Source organism: Elephantulus edwardii, unplaced genomic scaffold (genome assembly GCF_000299155.1).
Source record: "Elephantulus edwardii isolate Elephantulus edwardi_28Jun2011 unplaced genomic scaffold, EleEdw1.0 scaffold00064, whole genome shotgun sequence".
NCBI classification, from domain to species: Eukaryota; Metazoa; Chordata; class Mammalia; order Macroscelidea; family Macroscelididae; genus Elephantulus; species Elephantulus edwardii.
Genome location: NW_006399814.1, coordinates 9,349,710 through 9,367,833, shown reverse-complemented (window position 1 = coordinate 9,367,833; position 18,124 = coordinate 9,349,710). Strand labels below are relative to the sequence as shown.

At 51.4% G+C, this 18,124-nt stretch overlaps 1 protein-coding gene across 1 annotated transcript in view; it reads left to right on the top strand.

Annotated features, from left to right (window-relative positions):
* PARVB (parvin, beta) overlaps positions 1–18,124 on the top strand; it is a 109,085-nt gene that overhangs the window by 62,330 nt on the left and 28,631 nt on the right. Inside the window, exons 13-14 of the mRNA XM_006888135.1 lie at positions 4,327–4,385; positions 11,867–11,886. Of these exons, the coding sequence (XP_006888197.1) occupies positions 4,327–4,385; positions 11,867–11,886 (79 nt within the window). The remainder of the gene's footprint in view (positions 1–4,326; positions 4,386–11,866; positions 11,887–18,124) is intronic.

Below are 18,124 nucleotides of genomic sequence, written 5' to 3'. Positions count from 1 at the left end.
CGGTTAAGGACTGGAGTTTGCACCGTGGGGTAGCCAGCACGTGCATGGTCCTCTGGGACCGTCTGAAGTGCACACCCCAGTTAAGGGGCGGGGTTGGCCTGCGGTATAGTCAGCATGCGCATGGTACCTCTGAGGCTCCTTCTGTCAATGAATGAATGCAGAGGAAGCCAGGCCCGGGGGTGGCTGTGTTACAGACTGGGTGTTGTCTCACTCTGGCTACTTCCTTGTGGTTAAGTGGAGGGACTGTCTGGGTTTGCATTCTCCTTTTAGTCTAGTGGATTGCAAGAGCTCTGGTGGTTCCATGCTTGAGCACTTAGCTGTTAACCAGAAGATTGATGATTCAAACCCATCCAGCAGCTCTAAAGGAGAAAGACTCTGGCATTCAGCTCCCATAAAGAAGGCAGCCTACAGAGTCCTCTGGGCCAGCTCTGGTCTGTCCTGTGGCGTCACAGTGAGTTGAAATTGACTCACCATCACCTAACAACAAGAAGGATAGCTAGTAAGATGTGGATAAAAGTCCAGAGTGGGAAAGGGCAGGGAAAGGGGGTCTAGGGGAGGGCACTGAGGATGGGGAGGGGGGAATCATAGGGTCTCTAAGTTTGGTGGGCACAGGGAGGAGGGTAAGGAAGTTAGGAAAGATCCAATAGGGACCTAAAAAGACAGGGCGGTAGTGGGCATAGATCAATAGTGATTCATCTTCTAAAACATAGCATATGAAAATGGTCATTTGAAACACTATGTGAATGAATGATTTTGTTGGCAGAGTAATATAAATTTTTTTTAAAATGCATTGTGATACTGGGGTAAAAGAGGTCTCCCTTTTTGCCCCATGCAGGCCTATAGCTATTGTATCAGGCAGGAAAAGCTCCTAGTCCAGGGTGGGGTGTTCAAGGCAAGACAGAAACCAAGAGCGAATAGATAGGGTCTTGTACAACAGGAAAATAGGTGTTCATTTCCCACTCAGTAGCCGGGAGATCAGACTGCACTGGGAAAGTCTGCAGTCAGGGACTTGTCCAGATTCCTGGGAGCAATGATGTTAGTTTAAAGACTAAGGTGCGCCTGATTCAGTCCACGGTCTTTTCAGTCACTTGCTGTGCCTCTGAAGGGTGAGTCAGGATGACGGAAGAATTGATGCCTTTGAACTGTGGTGTTGGAGAAGAGCACTGAATATCCCATGGACGGCCAAAGGAAAAAATAGATATGTCTTAGAAGAAGAAAAAATGCAGCCAGAGTGATTCTTGGAAGCAAGGATGGCAAAGCTTTGTCCCACATACTTTGGGCATATTGCTAGGAGAGACGATTCCTTGGAGAAAGGCACCATGCTTGGGAAGATGGATGGTCAACAAAAGAGAGAAAGACCCTCAACAAGACAGGTTGACAGAGTGACCGCAGCAATGGGCTCCGGTGTGTCAGAGATGGTGAGGACGGCGCAGGACACGGCCGGGTTCACATCTGTTGTTCACAGGGTCGCTATGAGTCATATTTGACTCAACAACACCTCACCTAATGACAACATGTGGCTGTTGGGGGCAGAGGTGGGCAGTAGGAGACGTCCTCTCTCCTTCCTCGTGGAAGACCCGTGTTTGACTCGCAGCCAGGTGTGTCACGAGTTGTCACAGCCCCCCGTCAGTGGAGGCCTGCGTGTTGCTGTGGTGCCAAACTAGTTTCAGTGGAGCTTCCAGATGAAGATGGGCTAGGAAGAAAGGCCTGGCGGTCCGAAGCTCAGTCAGTGAAAACCCCTGGGTCGCACTGGTCCGATCCATGGTGACTCATGGGGACGGAGCTGGATAGGCCAGCGCTTTGTTCCCTTGTGCATGGGGTCACCGTAAATCAGGGGCTGACCTGATAACAGATAATGCCGTGTCCTGTGTCCCGCACATGGTGTTGGGGACAGTGACATGGGGAGACACACGTGGCATCTTCAGGGAACAACTGTGTAGTGAGCCAGCGAGCGGGGTTATGCTGGAAAACCTGAGCCTCTCGTGTTACCATCACTTGGGCCTCCCAGTCCCCAGTGTCTGCTGGCTTTTAGACTTCTCGTCCTCGCAGTCTATGTGGTCCACGTGGGCCTGGATGACCCTGCTGGTCCAGGTGGCCTCGGTCTGATGGACCTATCCGTGCCCGGCAGCCGCCCCTGGGTTCCAGCCACTGAGCCCCACTTGCTTCCAAAGAGGAATGCTTGTGGTCCGGAGTGATGGGGACCAGGGAGCCTTCCTGTCCTCAGATGCCCCCTGTGTGGGCGGCTGGCCGGGAACTGCTGCCCAAACCCACGTGCGTCAGAGCGGGCCCCGTCTGCAGCCCCATCACTGCGTATTTCCTTTCAAACGTGCGTGCTGGTCCAAGACTGGCTCTTGGGGTTGTGGGAAGCAGTGCTGACCAGATGAGTCTGCGGGTGCAGGTGGCCCTGACCCAGGCCGCAGAGTCTCAGTCACCCCCTACGGGGCCAGAATGAGGAGAGCAGGCCCGATCTGCACTCCCTGCCCCTGCCCACTGTGCCCTCCACTTCTGGCCTCGCCCAGGTGACCAGTCACCTGAGCTGTGGTGGTCCAGGCCCAGGACTGTCACTCAGTGCCAGCGGCATGGTGGTGGGAGGATGGCTTACTTTCTCTGTCACAACCTGGAACTGAGGTGACGCTATTACTAACCTTTAAAATGTCCAGCTCGGAGTCTGCGGTGCCTGGCACTGGGCCCAGCCCCTGGGAAGGGCTCCCAGGTGTCCGCTGAGTGACTGAGGGGAGGGGAGATCTCTGTGCTGTCCTCCCTGCGCTGTCCTGAGAATCAATCGGGATGAGGCCGGGAGACGGCTGGAGGCCAGACACAGGCTGTTCTCAACATGTGAAAAGCAGTGATGGAGGTATCTGGGGTTTGGGTTCAGGAAAGACAGAGAGCTCAGGTCCTGAGAGCTGTCCACAGTGGACTCTCAGCTGAGGGGGTGAGTTCTCAGGCCACAGCCCTCCAGGGGCTCAAGGAGGGGCCAGTGGTGCATTTGCCAAGGTTCCACTCCATCCTGAGCCCCTGGGATATGCAGGGCTGCACTGCACCTCCACCTGTAATCCCACCCACTTCAGCACCCTCACCTCTGGGCTGTCCACCTCTACCCACACCACCACCATCATTTATACTTCTGCCACCACACACACCTCCACTACTCACACCTCCACCACTCACACCTCCGTCACTCACACCTCTGTCACTCACACTTCCATCTCCACCATTCACACCTCCATCATACACACCTCTATCTCCACAATCACACCCTACCACTTACACTCACACCTCCATCACTCACATTCACACCTCCACCATTTATACCTTCGTCACTTACACCTCCACCTCTCACACCTCTACCACTCACACCTCTATCTCCACCACTTACACTCACACCTCCATTACTCACACTTCCATCTCCACCATTCAACCTCCATCATCCACACCTCCACCTCCACAATCACACCTCCACCACTTACATTCACACCTCTACCAATTACACCTCCATCAATCACACCTCTACCAATCACACCTCCATCAATCACACCTCTGCTGCCCACACCCCCACCATCATATACACTTTTGCCATGACTTACACCTCTACCAATCACACTTCCATCACTCATACATCCCTCTCCACCACTTACACTTCCATCACTCACGTCTCTATCACTCTCACCTTTACCTCCACCCCTGACATCTCCACCACTCACACCTCCATCACTCACACCTCCACCTCCACTAATCACACCTCCACCATCATTTACCTCTGCCACCACCCACACCTCCATCACTCACACCTTTATAACTCACACTTCCTCCTCCACAATCATACCTCCATCACTCACACTTCCACCATTGTTCCCACTTCTACCACCATTCACACGTCCACCACTCAAACTACCATCATTCCAACTTCTGTTACCACACACACCTCCACTCACATCTCCACCATCATTCCTACCTCTGCCACCACTCACATCATCACCCTCAGCCAGTAGCTTTCACACTGTGCAGTACATAAGGTGGGGGAGGAAACTAGGGACAGTCAGACATCAAAGGCATAACGTGTGATCACCTCCATTTTTCCCACCTAGAAATGGCCTGGACATTCACCACACTGTCCATACTTACTTCCTGAGCTAGTCTCCTGGTCAGGGCCCTCTCTGCACACGGCTTCAGTAACTCTGTCTGTAACCCATCCTATCTAACCCCTCTGTCTGAACTGTTGGGAGGGAAGGTATAGTAACCCTGTCTCACCTCTCTGAACTGTTGGGAGGAGAGGTGTTTACTTTGTCCCTTTACTTGCTTGTTCACTCCTTGGTTTTGGGTTTCCAGAAACGGGAAGGCCTCCTGCACTCCAACCACATCACGGAGGAATTGACCACGACCTCGGAGTAAGTAGCCTGTGTGTCCTGACCTTCTGGGCCATATTTTCCTGGAGAGGGTTTCACTCAGTGCTGGTTTTCAGCTGGGGATAAAAGTATGTGTGCACCATTGTCCAGTCAGTCATCCTGTGGTCCTCAGGTGAGATGTCCATGTCCACTTCTACCCCAGCTTGCCTCCTGCCACATGCTTGCTGCAGAATTTGTAATGTCAGAGCTAAATTCTTTCTAATCTTTGAGGTCTTCATTATCTTAGAAGGTGGAGCATTGAGAGAGCTGTTGGGGCTGGATTGACCCTCCAAAACTAGCCCCTTGAGATAATCTTTGAACCCTAAACCATAAACATCCCTGGAAGTCATCTTTAAACCAAGCAATAGCCTCATCCATGAAGAATGTCTGCCTTGAGCATCTTGTTGTCGTCGTCTGTCTACCTATCTGGGGTCAGGCTGACAACAGCAACTTGAAAGATTAGATAAGAATTCTGGGGCAGAGATTTTATGTTAATGGGGGTCAACAATTCAGGAAAGGAGGGTGACAATGGCTGCATGGCTCCAAGAATGAAATAAACATCACAGAATTGTACATGGAGAAATTGTGGCGATGGTATATGTTCTGCTGTGTATATTTTCAACAAACAAAGACAAAGTATTTTAAAACACAAGATAGAAAGCTGTATCTACAACCAGGAGAAGATAAAATAGATGAATGGGACCTTCTAAGAATCAAATCCCTATGCACATCCAAAAACTTCTCCAACAGGGTAAAAAGGGAAGCCACAGACTGGGAAAAAGTATTTGGTAATGACATGTCAAATAAAGGACTTATATCTAGAATTTATAAAATACTTGAGCACCACAACAAGATAAAGGTCAATAATCCAATAGAAAAATGGGCACAGGATATGAACAGACACTTCACCAAAGAAGATATTCAGATGGCCAACAAGCACATGAAGAAATGTTCAAAATCCCTAGCTCTAAGAGAGATGCAAATCAAAACAACTATGAGATATCATCTCACCCCAGTCAGAATAGCAAAATTTAACAGAACAGCAAGCAACACATGCTGGCGAGGTTGTGGAGAAACTTGAACCCTTATTCACTGTTGGTGGGAGTGTAAAATGGTGCATCCACTGTGGAAGGCTGTATGGCGCTTTCTCAAAAAGTTGCAAATAGAGATGCCGTTTGACCCAGCAATTCCACTACTGGGAATATACCCTGAAGAGACCATAGCTGACATCCAAGCAGATATATGCGCACCCATGTTTATCGCAGCTTTGTTCACGATAGCAAGGAGTTGGAAAGAACCTAAGTGTCCATCAACAAATGAATGGATAGAGAAGCTGTGGTATATTCACATAATGGAATACTATGCTGCATTGAAAAACAAGGAACTCATGCAATATTATTCAAAATGGGTGAGCCTGGAGGACATTATGCTGAGTGAAATATCGCAGTCACAAAAGGACAAATATTGCATGGTGCCACTGTTGTAAAATGGGACTGATATCAGGGTTGGGGTAAGACTGAGAAAAACTGGATAGATTGTGTATACTGCACTGAAACAGATGAGGGAGTGAATAATTTAAAAGCGATGTATGATAGGGTATTATGGTTATCACAAGAGTCCACAATTAAGGTTGCGTAGTGGAATGTACTTGGGGCGGTGGGAGGGGTGTGGGGGGATTGTGTACCAGGGAGGGAGTGTTTCTTTTACTTTTGAAAGAGAAGAGTGAAGGGGGGAGGATGGGCGGGGAGAGAAGTGCAGCAATGAATGAATGGAAATCCAAAATCTCTGTAAATGCTCATTAAAATTATTTCAAAAAAAGATAGAAAGCTGTTGGACTTTTTAAAATTATTATTAATTTTATGAAAATTTACAGAGACTTTGGATTTCCATTCATTCATTGTTGCACTTTTCTCCCTGCCAACCCTCCCCCCGTCCCCAGTACACTCTTCTCTTTCAAAAATAAAAGAAAAAATCTTTCATTGTTTTACAATCCCTCCCTCAGGTCCACTCCACTGTACAGCCTTCGCTCTGAACTCCTGTCAGAACAAGAATACCTAATCCCATATCCCTTTTAAACAGTTTTCTCCCTCATCTGTTTTAATGCAGTATACATTATATATCCCATCTTTCTCAGTCTCCCCCCAACCCCGATGTCAGTCCTGTTTTACAACAGTGCCACTATGCACTATTTGTCCTTTTGTGACTGAGATACTTCACTCAGCATAATGTCCTCCAGGGTCATCCATTTTTAATAATATTGCATGAGTTCCTTGTTTTTCAGTGCAGCGTAGTGTTCCATTGTGTGAATATACCACAGCTTCCCTATCCATTCGTTTGTTGATGGGCACTTGGGTTGTTTCCAACTCCTTGCAGTTGTGAACAAAGCCATGATAAACATGGGTGTGCAAGCTGGTAGACTTTTGACCAAAGGGAACGTTGAAAGAGAGTGAGTTGCGGAGAGAAGGGGAGAGCATCCAGGATGGTTAACCACCTGCCGTCCTGCTCACTCATCCTGTTCATTCTCCCGCTCGCTCCATCGTGGGAGAAGCTGCACTCCTGAGTAAGAACTTGCCTTTGGTAAACAAGGTTGGATGTCTCTTGTCTCTCAGAGATATCTAAAAGTGCTGAAGATAGTAGATCAAGTGGGACACTGGTGTGTGGTTTTTGGATCACCCCACTGGGGAGTGTTAGAATTCCCTGTATCTATTCTTTTTCAACAATGACTAGGGAGGACAGAAGGAGAGTGGATGCTTTTGAGCTGTGGTGCTGGAGAAGGGTACTGAATGTACCATGGACTGCCAGGAAAACAAACAGATTCATCTTGGAAAGGATTAAACCAAGCTACTCCTTGGAGGCAAGGATTCTGGGGCTTCGTCTGACATACTTTGGACATGTTGCCAGGAGGGACGGGTCCTTGGAGAGGGACATCATGCTTGGGAGGGTGGAGGGACAGCGCAGGAGGGGAAGACCCTCTATGAGATGGATTGATTCGGTGACTGGGGTAATCGGGATGGGTGTGTCAGAGGCGGTGCGGTTGGCGCAGGGTAGAGCAGGGTTTAGGGCTGTTGTGCATAGGGTCGCTATGAGTCGGAAACGACTCGACGGCACATGACAACAACAACAACAATTCTTTTTCAACAGAACTGTTTCAGATGAAACAGGGCATTTGGAAATGGATGGTGTCAACTCACCCACCAGCTCCGCGCACAGACATTAATTACTGCATCAGGGAATCAAGGAGGGCCCTTCAGAACTGACACCAGAACCCAACTGATCGTGGCTTGTGAGCGGTCAGGTGGATGAAGGGATGTGCGCAGATGACACAGAGAGTATGTGCACAGGCACGTGCCCCTCCTGGCTGGTCCCAGTGGGAGAAGGGAGCCACGTGGTTCTGCCTGGGCGCTTCCAGTAGCTAGCTTGGCAGTTTCAACAGGAGGAGGAGGGCAACTTGAGAGGAAGAGAGGAACTGGGCCTGGAGTGCTGGTGCGGATCCAGTCAGACCCTCCAAAATGACGTCGAAGCCCTAAGCCCTGCGACTGCGAATGTGTCTGTCTGTTATCACGTGCTGTGGTCACAGAGATGCCGCAGTAGAGGGCTTGATACGTATTCTCTTATAGATTGGAAGCCTACAAGTCCAAGTTCAGGGTGCTGTCTAGGGGAAGGCCGTCTGTCTGTCTGTTGGTTCTGGAGGAAGGTCCTAGTCTCCTTTCAGCATCCATGGGCACAGTGTTCCTTGGAGGTCTCCATATGTCCCGGCCTCCTCCTGTGTCCAGGAGCTTCCCGGCACAGGGATGCGGGTCTGATAGATGTACTGTTGGCTAGCAATTCTTTCTCGGTGGCACCAAAGGACCTCTCTTCTGCTTACTTATTATTTTCTTGTATCTCTTGTAAGACGGAAGGTGTTACAAGCCTCACCCTGGGACACGCTGTTTCCGGTGGATCAAGGCTGTGATGCATGTCAGAGTTCTACCCACCTTAATACTCTCAGAGCAGCTCAGGTGCTCAGATCGTGAAGGATTGTTATGTAACTTTCACAGTGTATCATTACATACATGTATTTTGAGGAAATACGAACAATTCTTGACATTGACATTGTTTAGAAAGAACCTTTGAAGATAGCGTCAGTTAACATGAAGTCGTACTGAAGTAGGGTAGACCCTAGCTGCTCGGAAGAATGTCCTTGTAACAGTGGAGATGAGACAGAGGGACACACCGAGGGCAGGGGGCCATGTGTAGATGGAGACAGACCAGGTTAATGTAGCTAGAAGCTGAGTGAGCGGAGGACTGCCAGGAACCAGCAGAAGCAGGGAGAGACAAGGAAGGGTCTCTCTTCGATATTCCAGGGAGAGTTTGACTCTGTGGATGCCTGGGTTTCAGTCTCTGGCCTCAGAAGCTATGAGATTTAAAAAGACACCTGTTATTTCCAGCCACTTATTTGGGGGTACAATGTCAGCCCTTAAGCTAATCTGGGTGGGGTCTTGTTGTTGTCAGATGTCATTGAATTGACGGTAACGCGTAGCAACCGTACGAACAACAAATCTAGACCTTGCCCTCTTCATGATCTCCCCCAAGCTCAAGTCCATGACTGCAGTCACTGTGTCAGTCCGTCTCGTTGAGGGGCTCCCTCTCTCTCACTAACCCCCATCTTTCTCAGCATGATGCCCTTTTTTCCAAGGACTAGCACTTCCTGACGACACGCTCAAACTCTGTGAGGTGTAGCTTCATATCCTCACCTCTGAAGAGCACCCTGGTTGCACTTCCTCCGTGGAATGCCAGTATTTTTTGCTAACAACACAATTCAAAAGCATCGTTTTATTCTGCTCCAGGGCTTTGGACTCATTCTAACCCTGGAGCCTCCGATGAGAGCAGGACCAGGTACCCTAGATTCTGTGATGAGAACAGGACCAGGTACCCTGGAGCCCCAGATGAGAACAGGACCAGGTACCCTGGAGCCCCAGATGAGAGCAGGACCAGGTACCCTGGAACCTGTGATGAGTGCAGGACCAGGTACCCTGGAGCCTGTAATGAATGCAGGACCAGTCAGTATTTTTCCCTGTTCTACATAAAGACACTGAATCAGCATCAACTTGATAGCCTCTAACCGTATCAACAGCTGCTGAAATTCCTGCTTTCAGTTGACATCATGCTGACCACTCCCATGATGAAAGCCCAGTGACAGGCGTACAGATAGATAACTCTGTTGTCCAGATCGTGGTGATCTTATGCAGAACAAATCAAAACTTTACCTGATCCTGCAGTGTCTTCATAGTTGCCAGCGTGTTTAACCTCATCACTCACATCCAAGTCCATCTCAAATGCAAGTCCATCTCACTGTGGGTTTCCCTCATCCCCCTGGACCCTCCCCTTCACCAAACATGGTGTCCTCCTCTCCCGATGACACGTCCAAAGCAAGGGAGCGGGGCAGCATTCTGTGTGCTCCAGAAAGTTTTCTTTGACTCAGTCTACGTAGCAGTAGATTGCCAGACCTTTCTTTCTAGCCTGTCTTAGTAAGAAAGCTCTGCTGAAAGCCGACCACCATAGGTGACCTTGCGAGTATTAGAAATGCCAGCGGCATAGCTTCCAACATCACAGCAACGTGCAGCCACCACACTTCGGCAAACAGAGGAGTAGAGGTGACTGGCATCAAGGGGACTGATAGGAGTATTGACAGGAACCCTGGTGACACGGCAGTTAAGTGCTCAGTTAGTAACCAAGAGGTCGGTTACGCAAACCCCCCAGCCACATCTCGGGTGGAGATCTAGTTCTGTAGATTGCATCCTTGGAAAGTCAACGGGCCAGTGCTACCCTGTCAAGCAGGATTGCTTCCCAAGGCCTGTGTTCCGAGCTCTGAAGCCTCTGATTAAAAATAAGTAAGACTTAACTTTCAAGAGGAGAGAGGCGCTTTGTTAGACGTCTCTGGTGGCACAGACTATAGCATGTTGTTCTACTAACCCAAAGCCCACACATCTCAGGTGGCTCCTGGTCCCCCGGCAGCTCAACAGAGCAAGGTGGGCAGTCTCATCCCACTAAGATTTGCATGGAGGGTCACTCTGGGTCAGGATCAACTTGATGGCAGTGGGTGTGGTTTTTGAGGACCAATGGGGAAGTCCAGCAGCAACACAGGCTGCCATTTCGAGCTTCCCCAACCTCCGTTCCACCGAGTCCAAAATAACAGGAAAGAGAAGTGAGAACTAAAGGGAGATAATTAGTGTGCTTGCTGATGGTTCATAATTAGATTTGTGGTAAATATCTTGAGGGCTGGTTCTCACTTACTGCTTAGGAATTCATCTCTTCTTCTCAGTCCATGCATCCAAACATTTTCATTTGTTGATGTTGTTATGTGCCACCGAGTCACTTGCAACTCATAGTGACCCTATGTACAAGAGCCCTAAACCCTGCTCTGTCCTGTGCCAGTCTCACCGTCTCTGTCACAGTCATTCCCACCACTCCACTCACAGAATCGATCCATCTCATCGAAGGTCTTTCTCTCCTGCACCATCCCTCCACTCTCCCAAACATGATGTCCCTCTCCAAGGACCAGTCCCTCCTTGCAACATGCCCAAAGTATATCAGATGAAGCTTCAGAATCCTTGACTCCAGGGAACATTCTGGCTTCACCCTCTCCAGGACAAACCTGTTTGTTCTAGCAGTCCATGGTATATTCAACACTCTTCTCTAGCACCACAGCTCAAAGGCATCAGTTCTCTTTCTATCATCCCTATTCACTGTCCACCTCTCCGATGCATAGCATGTCACTGCTAAGACTCTGCCTGGATCAGGCGCACCTTAGTCTCCAGGCTGACGTCATTGCTCTTCAGTACTCTTGAGAGGTCCCTCGCAGCTGACTTTCCCAATGCAATTTGTCTCCTGATTTCCTGGCTGCTGTTACCAAGAGTGTTGCCCGTGGAGCCAAGTAAACGAAAACTGTCAACTATCTCAATCTCTTCACCATCCATACTGATGCTGCCAGTTGGCCCAGTGGGAAGAATCTTTGTTTTCTTGATGTTGAGCTTCAATCCTGAAATGTTCTCCTGCCTGTTATCAGCCCTGTTCTGCCACACATTCCTACGCTAGCTAAGAAGAGACATTTCCCGCGCATTATAAACATAGGATTGGTTATTGGATAGCACGCTGCAGCTACTGAAAGACAAGAGGGGTTACTCCTGCCCACTACCGGCTGCTACTTCCCTTCAGTACATGTTGGAGTTTAACCAACTTGGAGACAATGAGTTATGTGTGAATAGAGGTGATGATTTGCTGCCCACCTCGTTCAAACCTTTCACAGTCTCCAGAAGCATTTCTTAATTGGACGTGGCTGAGACAGAGTCTGTGAAAGTGGGACTCGCATTTTTTGGCACATTGTCCTTCATGGACAATCACGCGCCAGCCTGGGTGGAGCCTTGTCATCTAACGGACTTTCTACCTACTTCCCAGTCTTGAGAGATCCCACTAATGGTTCCCTTTCTCTCTGTTCTTGTTTACAGGATGATGATGGGGCGCTTTGGTGAGTAAAATCCAGGTGCTGGGAGAGTGTGGGGTCCCCAGAGGCAGGTTGGATTTCACTGAACGGGAGGGCATATCTGGTACTTCTGGAATCTTGGATCCGCGTGCCATCCGCTGTGAGCCACAGCTGGCTGCCTCTGAGCTCATTCCTCTGAGCTGTGAGAGGCTCGGTGGAGATGAGAAGGAGGTGTGGTCAGCCCTGTGAAATGGAGCAGTGGGGATGCCCTGGGCAGGGACCGAGGCAGGGATGATACGGAGGCTGAAAGGGAGGGAGGTTCGATAGATGGACTGACATTACCCATCCAGGCAGAGGGTTTCCCTAGGGCACCTGGGTGGGTTGGCACAGCGGGTGCAGCAGCAGCTCTGACACACAGCAGAGGTTATGAGGATGGCCCTGGACCAGGTGGGGTTCTGTTACTTTGCTCATGGGATTGCCAGAAGTTGGAGCCTGTTTGATGGCCTCTACCCACAACGTGTTCATATAGGTAAACTCTGGTGGTGTCGTGCTTATGCATTGAGCTGCTAAGTGAGAGGTTGGTGGTTCAAAGCCAGCAGCTGGAAGATGAGGCGGTCTGCTCCTGTAAACACGCCAGCCTTGGCCATCCGCTGGAGCTGTTCTGCACTGTTTCATTTTCCTGTGTGTTTTCCATGATGCAAGCTCACGCTTGAAAATCCTCCCTGGGGTTGAGCAGGCGTGAGTCGGCCCCACTGGGCAGCACTGGCCTGCTCTTTCTCCTCTCTCATCTGTGAAACGGGTTAGTGAAGCTTTCACTGTGGAGTCCTTGAGAAGATTTAGTGAGGTGATAAATGTGGGTAGAGCCTGGCGCGCTGTGCCGCTGACTGAAAGGTTAGAGGTTCAACTCCTCCCCAGAGTAACCTAGGAAGAAAGGCCTGAAACCTTTAAAAAAAATCAGCCTTGCAACTCCTGTGGAACACAGTTCTATTCTGACATGTGAGGTGGAATTGACTCAAAAGAAATTTTTTATTATTATTAATTTATTTTTTAAATGATTAATTGTCAATGGACGAAGGCTTGCTGGTGCAACGATTCAAATGGTCAGTTGTTAATGGAAAAGTCTGACGTTTAGACCCTCCAGAGCTCTGGGGGTGGGGCTGGGGTGGGAGTGGGGAGACCTAGTGAGCTGGTCCGGTAAGGCTGACAGCCTGGGAAGCCCCACCGGGCATCTCCTCTGTGTGCCGTGAGTCAGAGCCACTGGACAGCACTACCTGCTGCAGCTGTCAGTGGGGTGACTGCTTGCACTGGGGAAGCTGAAGCCCCCCATCCTTGTGTTAGGGAGGAGTACAGATGGGGGTCTCCCTAAGGCAAGGATGGGGGGGCGGGCAGGCAGTGCAGGAGTGAGGCCCCTCAGCTCCCTGTCGCAGACAGAGCCGAGACCACGCCGTTCAGAGGCTGTGCTGCACGGACTGTTTCAGGACAGAAGGTACACACTGTCCCCCAAGTGCCTTGTCCTCTTTGTGGGTGGGGGACGGGCTGAGAAGGCTACTGAGAGGAAGCGAGGAGTCCTACCGCCTGTCCCCGCCTGCCTCTGGGGGTGGGGTGGGGCGGGGAATCGCTGGGCTCTGTCTTTGAGAAGACTCGCTGAAGTGGATGCAATTCTTAAATTCTTCAGCATCTTGAGAAAGAGATGGCGCGGTAATTACGTGTCCTTAAGCAGACCGTAAGCTGTGCAGGCACATTTACAATCCTTCACTCTTTTTATTCTCCCCTAAAGGAACAGTTCTGTTCTTTTAACTATCTTTATTATTAAAATAGCAATATTAAGAGGAAAGTGGAGAAACTTCCCGGGTGGAGTTGCGGAGGGGGCAGCATTGAGGATGGGGGTGGGGCGAACACAGGGACCTGGGCCAGGCTTGCCCTGTCCTCTCCAGGTGGGCCTGGGTGTGTACGTGGCACACCCCTCTGTAGCCTCCTCTTTCGTTCTGGGTTATGGACATGTCAGATGATGGGGTGCTGAGGACCTGCCGTTTGGGACCAGCCTCATGGAAGCTTAGGGACTTTAAACCCACTGCTGTTAAGTCCTGACTAAAGGCCACTTCCGTCAGCTTCCGAGGCTGGAATCCCCCACAGGGGAGACATCCATCTTTCTCCCTTGGAATAGAGGATGGATTTGAACTGCTGACCTTTAGGTTAGCATTGTGGGCTCCCTTAGGGTGTGTAGGGGATGGTATGTACTCCCCGTGCTGACAGAACACCCTCTACTGAGGTGCACAGGATGGCGGGCCCAGTGGGAGCCAGGTGTCCCCACATGAGGCCCCAGCTCAGTGCCTGGAGGTCATTTCTGGGGAGTGGGTGTCTGTAAGGGGGGGGCACGCCAGGCTGGGAGACACACAGGGGTCATTAGTGACTCTTTAGCCCCACCCCTGCCTCTCAGCCTCTGCTGACTCAGCTCATCTCCTGCAGGTGACCTCCCTGGGGCAGGCTACTGCAGCCCACAGCCCTTCGCACATCAGATCCCCCTCACTCCCCACCCAGACATGCTCCTCCAGGGGAGCCAGCGCAACCTTCCAGAAGGTTCCTCCGCACCACTGTGGGTTCCTCAAGTGCCTCTGAGATCCATTGCTCCTCTGCCTGTCCCACTCTCTCCGTTTGTGCCCTTTGAACACCCCTTTGCCGCCCACATGTCCTCTCTGACCTGGCTCTAGCCCTGTGACCCCCCCAGCCTTTGTGGTTGCACTGAAATGCGCTCCCTCGCCACCCCCACCCCCACACCTGATGTTCCTACAGTGTCACTCCTCAGGGAGGACTCCCCTGCCCTCCCCACACCCCCTGCCCTCCCCACATCCTGGGGCCCCTTCAGTGTCACTCTCAGGGAGGACTCCCCTGCCCTCCCCACATCCTGGGGCCCGCGCTGCCACCCCCCCACACACTGTTCTTTGTCTCTGTTGCCAACTGGGGACCAGGACCCTTTGCTAGTGCCCCCATGTGAGCCTCGGGCTGTAGGCACCCTGAGACCACAGCCCTCCTCTTCCTTGCTCCCAGTCTTGGGCCTAAAGCACACAGTAGGTGCACAGCAAAAGCGGGTCATTCCAGAAGCTTCTGGAACACTAAGAACTTTCGAGAACTTTCCTCTACCAAAGGCTGCTGCTGCAGAACCAGTGTTCAGAGCTCCGTTTGTCCCTTAACAGTTGGGAGCTGGGGAGGGGGAGGGCCTCCACTCTGCCCGCCTCTTCCCCGCCCCCACAGCACCCATGGGTGGGTGGGCTCTGCCCCTCCCCCTTTGACATCACTGCCTGGCTGAGGTGGGGGCGTGGAGGCATCTCTCTGCCCTGAAACTTGGCTCTGGGGAGCTGGGGAGGTTGCAGCCTGGTCTCCATGGCAACAGGCTTGCTGTAGCGCTTTCCTCTCCACAGGCAGTCACCCCTCCCATCGCTAGCTGGCCCAGAGTCCCCTTCACAGGCCACGTCAGGACGGGGTGGGGGCGTGCTTCCCTCCTCATCTCTTTATAACACTGCTAAGGGTCCCCTTCTCAGCCCCCCTCCTTTCTGCAGACGGAGTTGCTTCTAGAAATCTCTTGCCTGACTTCACCCCAGGTTTACCCCTGTGCCTCTCACCCTGTACGACGCAGCCCCCCTTCACCTAACAGACCAGCAGCCTCTCTTGAACCTGCCTCTCTCTGTGCTGCTCGGTGTTCCCTCCTCCTGGACCCCCCTTCGTCCTTCTCCTCCTCCCCCCTCCCAGCTCAGACTTCCCAGCTGCTTTGGGGAACCTTCCTCAACCCCCCACCCAATTCTTTCATCATGATCCCTAAACTTAGATGCCCTTCAGGTCCAGCAGGAAACAGAAAAGATGAAGCGGGCAGGTTATGAGGTGACAGTGGGGAACGGGCCTGTGGGGTGGGGGGGTGGGGTGTTTCTGAGTGGGGACCAGACTCCGTCGTTAAAACCGATGTCTGGGGGAAGAGGTAGAGGCTCTGTTATCCCAGCAGCTAGACATTAGGAACGCTTAGACAAACCTGATTTAAGAACCTGCTTATTTAAACGTGTGATCTCTCTGCCCTCCGAGTGCAGCTGTATCCTTCTTTTCTAGAACTTTCTCAGTGGTTCCACCTGGCTTACCCATCTGCCGTGCCTGAAAGCTTGTGTGCTCCTGGGGTTCCTCGGTTGTCTCTGTGACACCCCCCACCCCCAAAGATTTTCCAGGCTGTTCCTTCTGCCTCCCCCAGAACCTGTGTTCTGTCGAGGGCTGGCTTCTCCTTGGTCATCTCCGACTGCCCTGAGCTGGGCGGGAAGTCCAGTATTGAGTGAGGGTGTGGCAGGAGGTGAGGGAAGCAGTGCGCCTGCCAGGTGGGATGGTGGCGTGTTGCTTCCCTGTCTCATTTCACCCCCATCCCTTGGTGAGGGACCATCACCTTAGCCCCACTGTGCGGTGGTCATGGGGTCTGTTTTGACCTGCGGTGACCCCCTGGTTCATCAGGGTCTTCCAGGTCGTACCTTGTTCACAGGTGACTCACCAGCCATCTTCTGAGGCAGCCCTGGGTGGGCTTGAACTACAAACCTTTCAGCTGGTACACAAGCACTCAGTTGTTTCCACCAAGGGGGACTCACTTTCCTGTTACAGAGGAGGAAAAGGATTGGGGACCTTGGGCATCTGGGATTTTAACCCCCACGAATGTCCATCCCCAAAGCCCATGTGTGCCTCCCACAACTGTGGCCTGAGGTCCCCAGGGCCCCTGCTGGGGTGACCGCTCAGTCCCCATGCCGTAAGGGTGGGCGGCGTGTGGGAGGATGGGACACAGGCCTCATGGCCACACTTGCCTCTGGGGTCCGCCTGCCAGCCCAGCGGTGGCCGGCTAAATATACCTGCTGACGCAGGCTGCTGGTGCGGGGGCTTCAGCTACCGGGACGCTGGCGACGGCTTTGTAGAGATTCAGCTGGTGTTCCATTTTCCTTAGCAGACTGTCTCAATGAGTATAATCTGACTTAAGTGATTATAAAAATAATTTACAGCTGCTTTGTTACAAAGGTGGGCGTGTGTCAGGGGGACATGCTGCTGGGAGGGGCCTTCTGGCCACTGTTGACCTTTGGTGTCATGCCCCCAGGACACACGTGCACACAGGACACACGTGCACTCAGGCATGTACACTCACACCCCCCCACACACACTCCTGCCCACACCCAGTCCACATGCTCACATCCTACATACACACAAACACACTCCCTGCTACAAGCAACCAGACTTCACACACATACACCCACTTCCACACAGACACTGCCTTCAACACCCCGTCCACATGCACACACACTTGCACACTCACACACACGTTCTCTTCAGCACCCCACCCACACACCACAAAAGACATAAACACACACACATGCAGCCCTACTTCCATATGTACACACGTACTCTAACACCCACACACATCACGTACCTACACACACACTGTCTCTCTTACCTACACACACATCCAGTCACACATCACACACACTCCCACACCCATACACAACGTCTCTCCTATTGCGCCGTGTGTACACACAGAGCAACCATACACATGCACACACACGTACTCTCTCCCACAGCCGGTTCACCCACACCCACACCCACACCCACAGACATAGTCCTTCTTACATCCATCCGACATACACTTATCCATCACTTTCCGTGTATACAATCCCTTCCGTACTCAACCTACATACACACAAACATGTCTCCCACGTCCAGTTCACATACACACACCCCATACATACACAGTCCATCTGCATGCACACACAGAACGTCCCTCCTACACCCGACCCAGTTACACACCCCCATGCGTACACAACTCCTCCTACAGCTGACCCACTTACACACCTTAGATAGCTGTTTCCATATTCACACACACAGTCCCTCCTATACCCGACCCCCGTGTGCATGTCACGTATACGCCAGACAAACATGGATGCGTGCACACACTCAGATGCTCCACATTTTCACACACACAAGCACACTAGCATCCATTCACAGGTACTCATACCCATCGGCCCCATACACGGCTACTTGCACCCCTGTCTACACACAACACACACACACAGACACAACCCCATACCCTCCCAAACCTAACCCCACATACACACAACACCCCCGTACCCTCCCAAATGTAACCCCACATACACACACACTCATGCATGAACACGGTGTCCACATACACCACAGACATCCATCCCCTCTTTTTTTAAAAAAAATTATTATTAATTTTAATGAAAATTGACAGAGACTTTGGATTTCCATTCATTCATTGTTG